At 40.4% G+C, this 13,407-nt stretch overlaps 1 protein-coding gene across 1 annotated transcript in view; it reads right to left on the bottom strand.

Annotated features, from left to right (window-relative positions):
* The window catches only part of OBSCN (obscurin, cytoskeletal calmodulin and titin-interacting RhoGEF), a 145,874-nt gene that overhangs the window by 24,593 nt on the left and 107,874 nt on the right, over window positions 1–13,407 (bottom strand). Inside the window, exons 57-58 of the mRNA XM_065873477.1 lie at window positions 355–433; window positions 7–131 (exon numbers count right to left, since the gene is read on the bottom strand). Coding sequence (XP_065729549.1) covers window positions 7–131; window positions 355–433 — 204 coding nt within the window. The remainder of the gene's footprint in view (window positions 1–6; window positions 132–354; window positions 434–13,407) is intronic.

The following is a 13,407-nucleotide window of genomic DNA, read 5'->3' as shown; positions in this document are numbered from 1 at the left end:
CCTTACCTTTCACCTTGAGCTGGAACTTGGCCAGACGTGTGCCGGGGGCCACCTGGAGGTCTTTCAGGTCCTCCACAACCTGCGGCAGCTGCCCCTCCTCTGAGGTAGACTCCGTGCCCTCCTGCTCCCAGCTGGCAGGGAGAACCAAGAAGGGGCAGATGTGAGATGGACCAGTGAGGGGTCCAGGACAGGAGGGGACCAGGGTCAAGCGTGGATGGCTTCTGAGGTCTCCTCTTTCCTGGACAGAGACTGCCATGGCCTGGTTGAAGGCTCCAGGATTTGGATTCTGTCAGTCCAAGCCAGCATTGCCACCCCCCGCAAAGGGCCCAGGACCACCCCTGCATGACTCTCTACCTGGACAGGTAGCCTTGGGCGCTGAAATAGGACGAGGTTTCCGTGGCATCCACAGCAGTTTCGTAGTCGGTGCTGGTCACTGAGGATGAAGGGTGGAGCTGAAGCGAGGCCTGCACCCCATCTGCCTGGGGAACGGGCCCCACCCCAGAGGCTACCTGATTCTCACTGCGCAGCCATTCCTGGGAGCCACTCACGCTTCTGAGTCAGAAGGCATGGGGGACACAGCTACCCTATGGCCCCTCCTTGTCTCCAGGCTGTTACCAGCCCATGTTTCCAGGCCTATAACTAACTACAAGATCCAACAAATTATAAATACTGGGCTTCATAAATAGCAGACAGTGGCAACAACAGCATCTTCCAGTTCCAGCCAACTAAGGAACAAGGATAACACAGGCCTCAAAACCAACAGCTGGGACTTCAACTTCTAGCCACAATGGAGAAGAGGGGCTGGATTTACCCTCTGCTAAGGTCTGAATGTTGTGTCCCCCCAAAATTCATATGCTGAAATCCTAGCCCTCAACGTGACAGTGTTTGAAGATGGGATCTTTTTGAGGTGATCAGGCTTAGATGAGGTCATGAGGGTGGAGCCTAATGAATGGGATTAGTGCCCTTATAAGAAAAGACCCCTTCCCCCTTCCCCCTTCCCCCGTGTGAGAACACAGTGAGAGGATGGCCATCTGCAATTCAGAAGAGGGCTTTCACCAGCACCCAACCATGCTAGCACCCTGATTTCAGACTTCCAGTCTCCACAACTTTAAGCAATAAATTTCTGTTATTTAAGTTGCACAGTCTATGGTGCTTTGTTATAACAGCCTGAACTAAGACACTGGCCCCCTGAAACAACCAAAGGAAAACAAACACAATACACAAAACAATGGTCGTGATGTTGTGATTTATAATAAGAAATATGTGTTTGGTCTTCCTCCTGTTTCTGACTCAGAGCTCCTAAACCCTTGGAATTTCCTAAGTGAGGAGAGGCACAGAGGTGGGTTTTTTTATGTTAATGAAGTGATTTTCCAAAAGCCCCTAAGGATGGGGGCTGATTGCCAGGGTAACCAACCATGTGACTAGAAGGTTGGGACCCCCTGACATCCAGGGAGGGGAGAGGGGCTGGAGATTGAGTCCAATCCTAGGAATAAACCTACCTAAGGAGGCAAAAGACCTGTACAGCAAAAACTATAAGATGCTGATAAAGAAGTCAAAGATGACACAAACAGATGGAGAGATATACCATGTTCTTGGACGGGAAGAATCAATACTGTCCAAATAACTATACTACCCAAAGCAATCTACAGGTTCAAGGCAATCCTTATCAAATTATCAATGGCATTTTTCACAGCAGAACAAAAAATTTTACAACTTGTATGGAAACACAAAGGACCTTGAAGAGCAAAAGCAATCTTGAGAAAAGAAAAAAAACAGAGCTGGAGGAATCGGGCTCCCTGACTTCAGACTATACTACACGGCTACGGTAGTCAAGACAGTATGGTACTAGTGCAAACACAGAAATATAGATCAATGGTACAGGAGAGAAAGCCCAGAGATAAACCCATGCACCTATGGTCAACTAATCTATGACAAAGGAGGCCAGAATATACAATGGAGCAAAGACAGCCTCTTCAATAAATGGTGCTGGGAAAACTGGGCAGCTACACGTAAAAGAGTGAAATTAGAACACTCCCTAACACCATACACAAAAATAAATTTAAAATGAATTAAAGATCTAAATGTAAGGCCAGACACTATAAGACTCTTAGAGGAAAACATAGGCAGAACACTCTTTGACATAAATCACAGCAAGATCTTTTTTGACCCACCTCCTAGAGTAATTAAAATAAAAACAAAAATAAACAAATGGGACCTAATTAAACTTAAAAGCTTTTGCACAGCAAAGGAAACCATAAACAAGACGAAAAGACAACACTCAGAAAGGGAGAAAATATTTGCAAACGAAGCAACTGACAAAGGATTAATCCCCCAAATATACAAGCAGCTCATGCAGCTCAATGTCACAAAAACAAACAACCCAATCAAAAAATGGGCAGAAGACCTAAATAGACATTTCACCAAAGAAGACATACAGATGGCCAAGAGGCATGTGAAAAGATGCTCAACATCACTAATCATTGAGAAATGCAAATCAAAACTACAAAGAGGTAGTTCTCACCTCATACCTGTCAGAATGTCCTGCATCACAAAATCTACAAACAATAAATGCTGGAGAGGGTGTGGAGAAAAGGGAACCCTCCTACACTTTTGGTGGGAATGTAAATTGATACAGCCACTATGGAGAACAGTATGGAGGTTCCTTAAAAAACTAAAAAAATAGAACTATCACGTGACCCAGCAATCCCACTACTGGGCATATAACCTGAGGAAACCATAATTCAAAAAGACACAAGCACCCCAATGTTCATTGCAGCACTATTTACAATAGCCAGGACATGGAGACAACCTAAATGTCCATGAACAGAGGAGTGATAAAGAAGATGTGGTACATATATACAATGGAATATTACTCAGCCATAAACAGGAACAAAATTGAGTCATTTGTAGAGACGTGGATGGACCTAGAGACTGTCATACAGAGTGAAGTAAGCCAGAAAGAGAAAATGCATATATGTGGAATCTGAAAAAACTGTATAGATGGTCTTATTTACAAAGCCAAAATAGAGACACAGACGTAGAGAACAAACCTATGGATACCAAGGGGGAAAGGGAGGGTGGGATGAATTGGGAGATTGGGATTGACATATACACACTACTGATACTATATGTAAAATAGATAACTAAGGAGAACCTATTGCACAGCACAGGGAACTCTACTCAATGCTCTGTGGTGACCTAAATGGGAAGGAAACGCAAAAAAGAGGGGATATGTGTATATGTATAGCTGATTCACTTTGCTCTACAGTAGAAACTAACACAACACTGTAAAGCAACTATACTCCAATAAAATATTTTTTTTTAATCACCAGTGGTCAATGATTTAATCAGTTGTGCCTGTGTAATGAAGTCTCCATAAAACCCCAAAAGGATAGGGTTCAGAGAGCTTCCCGGCTGGTAAACACATGGACACTGGGGGAGAGTGGCATGCTTGGCCCTGCCCCTTCCCACGCGCCTTGCCTATACGTCTCTTCCACCTGGCTGCTCCTGAGTTATACCCTTTTATAATAAAGCACTGATCTACTAAGTGAAATGTTTCTCTGAGTTCTGTGAGCCACTTTAGCAAATTATTAAAACCCAAGGAAGGGGGTCATTGGAACCTCTAATTTATAGCATGTAGGCCAGAAGCACAGGTGACAACCTGGACTTGCAGTTGATATCTGAAGTGGTGGTGGAGGCAGCCTTGTGGGACTGAGCCCTTAACCTATGGGATCTGATGCTATTTCCAGGTGGATGGTGTCAGAATTGAGTTGAACTGTAGGACACTTGGCTGGTGTCTCAGAGAATTTCTTTTTGTGGGAAAGAAAGAAACCCACACATTGGAATTGGGTACAGAATCATCAGAATGGTTAAGATGAATGAAGGACAGTGATGTATTAGAGATAGGAAACAATGGTGAGTCCTATAATTGCCCCAGCTTCCTGACTTAAGTTTACGGGAAAAGGAAACTGAGGCAGAGCCAGGCAGACCCTGAGTTGAGGAGACAGAGCTGATGTCCTGAGAGACAAAGGCAGCCTGTGCCCATGGAACAGAAAAGCAGAGAAGAGAAAGCTGCACAGAGAGAGGGCCCCCTCCCTCGAGGATGCCACAGAGCACTGACTGGCACATGCACACAGGAAAGAGCCATCTGAAAGGACTAGAGGAAGTAGCACCAGAAGAGCACAAGGGCTGGAATAATGTCTGTTTGCAGTCAGATTAGAAACTTTCTTAATTCACAGGGCATCAGGTTGAGTACTCAGGAACACTCTCACTTCAGCAGACGATCAGCTTTGGACTGAGCACTGCCTTGGCCCCACATAACAAATCACACAAGCCAGACCCAAAAGGATCAAGCTGCTTCCAAGTAACACACTGTACTGCTCAAGAAGACCTGCAGAAACACAAAATATCCAGCTCCCAGCAGGGTTAAATTCACACTGTCAGGCATTCAGCCAAGACTGTCCGACATGCAAGGAGGCAGGAAACACACAACCTATAATGTGTAGAATAATCAATTGTCAAAACCAAGTCAGATTTGACACAGATGTTCGAACTGGGAGATAAGGACATTAGCACAGGTATTAGAATTGTATCCCATGTGTTTGAAAAGTTAAGATGAGATATAGAACATATAAAAAAGACTCAAGTAGAACTTCTAGAGATAAACAATACAATGGATGGGATTGATAGCAGATTAGATACTACAAAAGAACAGTGAACATAAAAGCATAGAAACTATGAAAAATGAAATGCATAGAGAAAGAAGAATTTTATTAATAAAAATGGAAAAGGATTATTAGTAGGCTATAGTACAACTTCAAGTGGCTCGATTATTTGTAACTTAAGTTCCCAAATGAAGGGGGAAAGAAAAAATATTTGAAGAAATAATGCCTCCCCCAAATTTCAAACTTAATGAAAACTATTAACCCAAAATTCCAAGAAGCTCAATTAACTGCACAAGGAACATAAATAAAGACAATTGCACCAAAGACTATGATCAAATTACTCAAAACCAATGACAAAAAAAAAAATCTTAAAAAGTATCCAGAGATCATGTTTGCAGAAATTGACAAGCTGATCCTAAAATTCATAAGAAAATGCAAGAGACTCAGGATGGTCAAAAAATCTTGAAGAAGAACCAAGTTGGCAGACTCACAGTTAAAATTTTCAAAACAGTATTATACACGGCTATAATATTCAAAACAGTGTGGTAATGGCATAATGACAGACATCTGGATGAATGGAATAGAATTGCGAGTCAGAAGTAAACCTATACATTTAATAGAAATTCGTTTCTGATAAGAGTTCCAAGACAATTTTATGAGGGAAAATAGTCTTTTCAACAAATAGTGGCGGGACAACTGGATTTCCACAGGAAAAAAATGAATTGGGGCCCTTACCTCATACCATATACAAATATGAACTCAAAATGTACCAAAGACCTAACTAAATATGAGAGAAGAAAGCATAAGTGTAAATCTTTATAACTTTGGATTAGACAGTGGCTTCTTAGACGTGACAAGTAAAGCACAAGAAACCAAAGAAAAAGTAGATAAACTATACTCCATCAAAATTTAAAACTTTTGTGCATCAAAGAACAATCAAGAAAGTGACAAGACAACCCACAGAATGGGAGAAAAGATTTGAAAATCATATACCTGAGACAACTAGGGCACGTGCTGGATGCTGGTGGGGGACCCCGATGCCCAAGGAGACAGGAAGAACCCCCAAGCAAACCGGCAGGACATGAGGGGACTGAGGGGGAGGAGAAGTGGAGGCTGGACAGGGCCAGTGCCCGTGAGGGGTGGCTGAGGGGGGGGAGGGGTTCCCATGCCTGGAGGGACCCGTGGGGGCTTGGATCAGAGGGGAGCGGGCCCAGTCTTTCCCCTGCCTAATCGGCTGGGGAAGTCTGCCCAGCTCTCGGGCTAGGTCCTACGCCCTCAGAGGTCCCCTCCAGGCCAGGTTGGTCCTGGGGATGTAGGAGGGAGGCCTAGGAGATCAGGAGAGGAAGGTGGGAGGGGCCCTCTGGGACTGGAGGAGCAGGAAAGGAGCAGAGGGCATTTGCCCCACCCACTCGAACCAAGGAAGCCTGCTGGGCTCCAAGGTGGGGTCCCCTACCCTCTGAGAACAGAGGTGGGAGACATGCCTGGGCCCCTTCTGTTCTGCTGAGCCTAAGCCCCACGCACCACAACCCCCAGGGCCTTTTCCAGCCTTCTGGGTCCTAGGCATAGGCCCCACCCACTGCCTAAACCTCGACCCTGCTTAGGCCCTGCCCTCCATAGCCAAGGCTTTTTTCTCCTCCTCTTTTTTACTACTGTGATTCTGTTTTACCTTCCAGTTATTGTTTCATCTATATGTTTATTTTTATATTTTTTCTAACATATCTGTTAGTTTCCTAATCTAATTTTATTTTTTACTTTATTATTGTTCTTTTTTTTTTTTTTTTTTTGCTGTCCTGTGTGGCTTGCAGGATCTTGGGTTCACAAGCTGGGGGTTGGGCTGAAGCTCCTGTGGTGGGAGGTCTGAGTCCGAACCACTGGACTAACAGAGGAACTCAGACCCCAGGGAATATGCATCAGAGTGAGGTCTCCTGGAGGTCCTCCTCTCAGCACCAAGACCCAGCTCTACCCAACAGCCTACAGACTTCAGTGTTGGAAGCCTGAGGCCAAAAAACCAGTAAGACAGGAACACAATCCCACTCATAAAAAAAAAAAGAGAGATAGCAAGAAAAATATGTCATGGATGAAGGGGCAAGGTAAAAACCTCCAAGACCAAATAAATGAAGAGGAAATAGGGAATCTACCTGAAAAAGAATTCAGAGTAATGATAGTAAAGATGATCCAGGATCTCGGAAATAGAATGGAGCCACGGATTGAGAACATACAAGAAATGTTTAACAAAGATCTACAAGAACTAAAGGACAAACAAACAGATGAACAACAAAATAACTGAAATGAAAAATACACTAGAAGGAATCAATAACAGAATAACTGAGGCAGAAGAACGAATAAGTGAGCTGGATGACAGAATGGTGGAAATAACTGCCAAGGAGCAGAATAAAGAAAAAAGAATGAAAAGAATTGAAGACAATCTCAGAGACTTCTGGGACAACACTAAATGCACCAACATTCGAATATAGGGGTCCCAGAAGAAGAAGAGAAAAAGAAGGGGTCTGAGAAAATATTTGAAGAGATTATAGTGGAAAACTACCCTAACATGGGAAAGGAAATAGTCACCCAAGTCCAGGAAGCACAGAGAGTCCCATACAGGATAAACTCTAGGAGAAACACACCAAGACATATATTAATCAAACTAACAATTAAATTCAAAGAAAAAATATTAAAAGGGAAAAACAAAAAATAACATACAAAGGAATCCCCATAAGGTTAACAGCAGATTTTTCAGCAGAAACCCTACAGGCCAGAAGGCAGTGGCAGGATATACTTAAAGTGATGAAAGAGAAAAACCTACAACCAAGATTACTCTACCCATCAAGGATCTCATTCAGATTCAACAGAGAAATCAAAAGCTTTTCAGACAAGCAAAAGCTAAAAGAATTCAGCTTTACAACAAAAGCTAAAAAAACAAACCCAAAACAATTAAGAAAATGGTAATAGGAACATACATATGGATAATAACCTTGAATGTAAATGGATTATATGGCCCAACCAAAAGACACAGACTGGCTGAACAGATACAAAAACAAGACCCATATATATGCTGTCTATAAGAGATCCACTTCAGACCTAGGGACACATACAGACTGAAAGTGAAGGGATCAAAATAGATATTCCATGCAAATGTAAATCAAAAGAAAGCTGGAGTAGCAATACTCATATCAGATAAAATAGACTTTAAAATAAAGACTGTTATAAGAGATAAGGAAGGACACTACATAATGATCAAGGGATCAATCCAAGAAGATGATATAACAGTTGTAAATGTTTATGCACCCAACATAGGAGCACCTCCATACATAAGGCAAATACTAACAACCATGGAAGGAGAAATCGACAGTAACACAGTTTTAGTAGGGGAGTTTAACACCTCACTTACACCAATGGACAGATCATCCAAACAGAAAATAAATAAGGAAACACAAGCTTTAACTGACACAGCAGACCAGATAGATTTAATTGATATTTATAGAACATTCCACCCAAAAGTAGCAGAATACATTTTCTTCTCAAGGGCACATGGAACATTCTCCAGGCTAGATCACATCTTGGGTCATAAATCAAGCCTTGGAAAATTTAAGAAAATTGAAATCATATCAAGCATCTTTTCTGACCACAATGTTATGAGATTGAAAATCAATTACAGGAAAAAATTGTAAAAACCACAAATACATGGAGGCTAAACAGTGCACTACTAAATAACCAAGAGATCACTGAAGAAATCAAAGAAGAAATTAAAAAACACACAGAAACAAATGGCAACAAAAATACAACCACCCAAAACTTATGGGACACAGCAAAAGCAGTTCTAAGAGGGAAGTTTATGGCAATTCAATCTCACCTCAAGAAACAAGAAAAATCTCGAATAAACAATCTAACCCTAACCTAAAGCAACTAGAGAAGGAAGAACAAAGAAAACCCAAAGTCAGTAGAAGGAAAGAAATCACAAAGATCAGAGCAGAAGTAAATGAAATAGAAATGAAGAAAACGATAGCAAAGATCAATAAAACTAAAAGCTGGTTCTTTGAGAAGATAAACAAAATTGATAAACCCTTAGCCAGACTCATCAAGAAGAAAAGGGAGAGAACACAAATCAATAAAATTAGAAATGAAAAAAGAGAAATCACAACTGACACCGCAGAAATACAAAGGATTATAGGAGACTATTACAAACAACTATATGCCAATAAAATGGACAACCAAGAAGAAATGGACAAATTCTTGGAAAGGTACAATTTTCCATGACTGAACCAGGAAGAATTAGAAAATATAAACAGACCTATCACAAGTAATGAAATTGAAACTGTGATTAAAAATCTTCTGACAAACAAAAGCCCAGGACCAGATGGCTTCACAGGCGAATTCTATCATACATTTAGAGAGGAGTTAACACTGATCTTTCTCAAACTCTTCCAAAAAATTGCAGAAGGAGGAACACTCCCAAATTCATTGTACAAAGCCACCATCACCCTGATACCAAAACCAGAAAAGGATATCACAAAAAAGAAAATTATAGACCAGTATCACTGATGAACATAGATGCAAAAATCCTGAACAAAATACTAGCAAACAGCATCCAACAACATATTAAAAGGATCATACACCATGATCAAGTGGGATATATCCCAGGGATGCAAGGATTCTTCAATATACGCAAATCAATGTGATACACCATATTAACAAATTAAGGAATAAATACCATATGATCATCTCAATAGATGCAGAAAAAGCTTTCAACAAAATCCCACACCTATTTATAATTAAAAACTCTCCAGAAAATGGGCATAGAGGGAACCTACCTCAATATAATAAAGGCCATATATGACAAACCCACAGCAAACATTATACTCAATGGTGAAAAACTGAAAGCATTTCCACTAAGATCAGGAAAAAGACAAGGATGTCCACTCTCGCCACTCGTATTCAACATAGTTTTGAAAGTCCTAGCCACAGCAATCAGAGAAGAAAAATAAATAAAAGGAATACAAATTGGAAAAGAAAAAGTAAAATTGTCACTGCAGATGGCATGATATTATACATAGAGAATCCTAAAGCTGCCACCAGAAAACTACTAGAACTAATCAATAAATTTGGTAAAGTAGCAGAATACAAAATTAATGCACAGAAATCTCTGGCATTCCTATACAATAACAACAAAAAATCAGAAAGAGAAATTAAGGAAACAATCCCACTTACCATCACAACAAAAAGAATAAAATGCCTAGGAATAAACCTACCTAAGGAGGAAAAAGACTTGTTCTCAGAAAACTATAAAACACTGATGAAAGAAATCAAAGATGACATAAACAGGTGGAGAAATATACCATGTTCTTGGATTGGAAGAATCAATATCGTCAAAATTTGTCACTATTGTCAAAATACTACCCAAAGCAATCTACAGATTCAATGCAATCCCTATCAAACTACCTACCAATAGCATTCTTCATAGAATAAGAACAAAAAATTTTACAATTCGTATGGAAACACAAAAGATCCCGAATAGCCAAAGCAATCTTGAGAAAGAAAAACAGAGCTGGAGGAATCAGGGTCCCTGACTTCAAACTATACCACAAAGCTACAGTAATTAAGGCAGTATCGTACTGGCACAAAAACCGAAATATAGATCAATGGTGCAGGAGAGAAAGCCCAGAGATAAACCCACACACATATGATCACCTAATTTACGATAAAGGAGGCAAGAACATACAATGAGAAAAGACAGCCTCTTCAATAAGTGGTGCTGGGAAAACTGGACAGCTACATGTAAAAGAATGAAATTAGAACACTCCCTAACACCATACACACAAAAAAAATTCAAAATGGATTAAAGACCTAAATGTAAGACCAGACACTATAAAACTCTTAGAGGAAAACATAGGGAAAACACTCTCTGACATAAACCACAGCAAGATCTTTTTTGACCCACCTAGAGTAATGGAAATAAAAACAAAAATAAACAAATGGGACCTAATTAAACTTAAAAGCTTTCGCACAGCAAAGGAAACCATAAACAAGATGAGAAGACAACCCTCAGAATGGGAGAAAGTATTTGCAAATGAAACAATGGACAAAGGATTAATCTCCAAAATATACAAACAGCTCATGGAGTTCAATATCAAAAAACCAAATAATTCAATTAAAAAATGGGTGGAAGACTTAAATAGACATTTCACCAAAGAAGACATACAGATGGCCAAGAGGCATGAAAAGATGCTCAACATCACTAATTATTAGAGAAATGCAAATCAAGAATACAATGAGGTATCACCTCACACCAGTCAGAATGGCCATTACCAAAAAGTCTAGAAACAATAAATGCTGGAAAGGGTGTGGTGAAAAAGGAACCCTCCTGCACTGTTGGTGGGAATGTAAATTGATACAACCACTATGGAGAACAGTAGGGAGGTTCCTTAAAAAACTAAAAATAGAGCTACTGTATGACCCAGGAATCCCACTACTGGGCATATACCCTGAGAAAACCATAATTCAAAAAGAGACATGTACCACAATGTTCACTGCAGCACTATTTACAGTAGCCAGGACATGGAAACAACCTAAATGTCCATCGACAGATGAATGGATAAAGAAGATGTGGCACATATATACAATGGAATAGTACTCAGCCATAAAAAGAAACGAAATTGAATTATTTGTAGTGAGGTGGATGGACCTAGAGTCTGTCTTACAGAGTGAAGTAAGTCAGAGAGAGAAAAACAAATACCGTATGCTAACACATATACGGAATCTAAAAAAGAAAATAATGGTACTGATGAACCTAGTGGCAGGACAGGAATAAAGATGTAGACATAGAGAATGGACATGAGGACATGGAGTGGGGCGGGGGAAGCTGGGGCAAAGTGAGAGTAGCATCGATATATGTACACTACCAAATGTAAAATAGATAGCTAGTGGGAAGCAGCAGCATAGCACAGGGAGATCAGCTCGGTGCTTTGCAATGACCTAGAGGGGTGGGATAGGGAGGGTGGGAGGGAGGCTCAAGAGGGAGGGGATATGGGGACATGTGTATGCATGTGGCTGATTCACTTTGTTGTACAACATAAACTAACACAGCATTGTGAAGCAATTATACTCCAATAAAGATCTGTTACAAAAAAAAAAGAAAAGAAAAAGAAAATCACATACCTGATAAGGATCTATCGATAGTACCCAGAATATACAAAAAACTCTTACAACTCAAAATTTAAAAAACAAAGAATCTAATTTTAAAATGGACAAAGGATTTCTCCCAAAAAAGATACACAAATGGCCAATAAGCACATGAAAAGATGCTCAATATCATTAGTCAGTAGGGAAATGCAAATCAAAACCACAATGAGACACCACTTCACATCCATTAGGACGGCTATAATTGAAAAGATGAACAAAAACGAGTGCTGGCAAAGATGTAGGGAAATTGGAACCTTTGTACACTGCCGGCAGAAATGTAAAATGGTGCAGCCGCTGTGTAAAAGAGTTTGTCAGTTCTTCTAAAAGTTAAACATAGAGTTTACCACCTGACCCAGCAATTCCACTCCTAGGTATAGATCCAAGAGAAACGAAAACATATGTCCACACAAAAACTTGCACATGAATGTTCATAGCAGCATTATTCATAGTAGCCATAAACCAATGGATAAACATCATCCAATGAATGGATAAATCATCCATATACAGTGAAATATTTTTCAGCCATAAAAAGGAATGGAGCACTGATATTTATTACATGGATAGACCTTGGAAACAAGCTCAGTAGGGCTTCCCTGGTGGCGCAGTGGTTGAGAGTCCGCCTGCCGATGCAGGGGACACGGGTTCGTGCCCTGGTCTGGGAAGATCCCACATGCCGTGGAGCGGCTAGGCCCGTGACCCACGGCCGCTGAGCCTGCACATCCGGAGCCTGTGCTCTGCAACGGGAGAGGCCGCAACAGTGAGAGGCCCGCGTATCGCAAAAAAAAACAAAAAAAAAGCAAGCTCAGTAATAGAAACGAGACATAAAAAGCCACATATTGTATAATTCCATTTACATGGAAAATTCAGAATAGGCAAACCCACACAGACATAAAACAGATTAGTGGTTGCCAGGGGCTGGGGGAGGGGGAATGGGGAGTGACAGTCAATAGGTATGGGGTTTCTTTCTGGGATGATGAAAATGTTCTGGGGTTAGATGGTAGCATAACCTTGTGAATATATTAAAAACCACTGAACTATATATTTTTAAATGGTGAATGTTATGGTGTGCAAATATCTAAAAACTTTTAAATCCCAGTAGAAAAGGTAAGTTATGTACAGAGAAACGAAGATAAGAACGACATCATATCTCTCATTGGAAAGAATGCAAGCTAATAGATGGTGGAGCAACATCTTTAAAGTATGGAAGGAAAAAACTGTCCTAGCAAAAATATCCTAAAGAAAAGCAAAATAAAGACATTTTTCAGATATACCCACACTACAAAAATTGCTAAAAGATGTCCTTCAGGCAGAAAGAAAGTGTTACGAGATAGAAATCTAGACCTACACAGCAAAATAAAGAGCTTGGAAATGGAACTACTTAGGTAAATATAGAAAATCTCGTCTTATTTAAGATACTAGACTTGTTATATTTAATAGTTTTATTTTCCTTTTTGTTGAGAGAATTATAGATTCTCATGCTGTTCTAAGAGATAATACAGAGATCCCATTTACTCTTCACCCAGTTTCCAGCGATGTTAACTTGTCTCAGAGCTATAAAAGGTGA

This window comes from Phocoena phocoena, chromosome 3 (genome assembly GCF_963924675.1).
Source record: "Phocoena phocoena chromosome 3, mPhoPho1.1, whole genome shotgun sequence".
In the NCBI taxonomy this organism is placed as follows: domain Eukaryota; kingdom Metazoa; phylum Chordata; class Mammalia; order Artiodactyla; family Phocoenidae; genus Phocoena; species Phocoena phocoena.
Note: the sequence above shows the minus strand (reverse complement) of the source record. Positions and strands in the feature narration are given on the sequence as shown.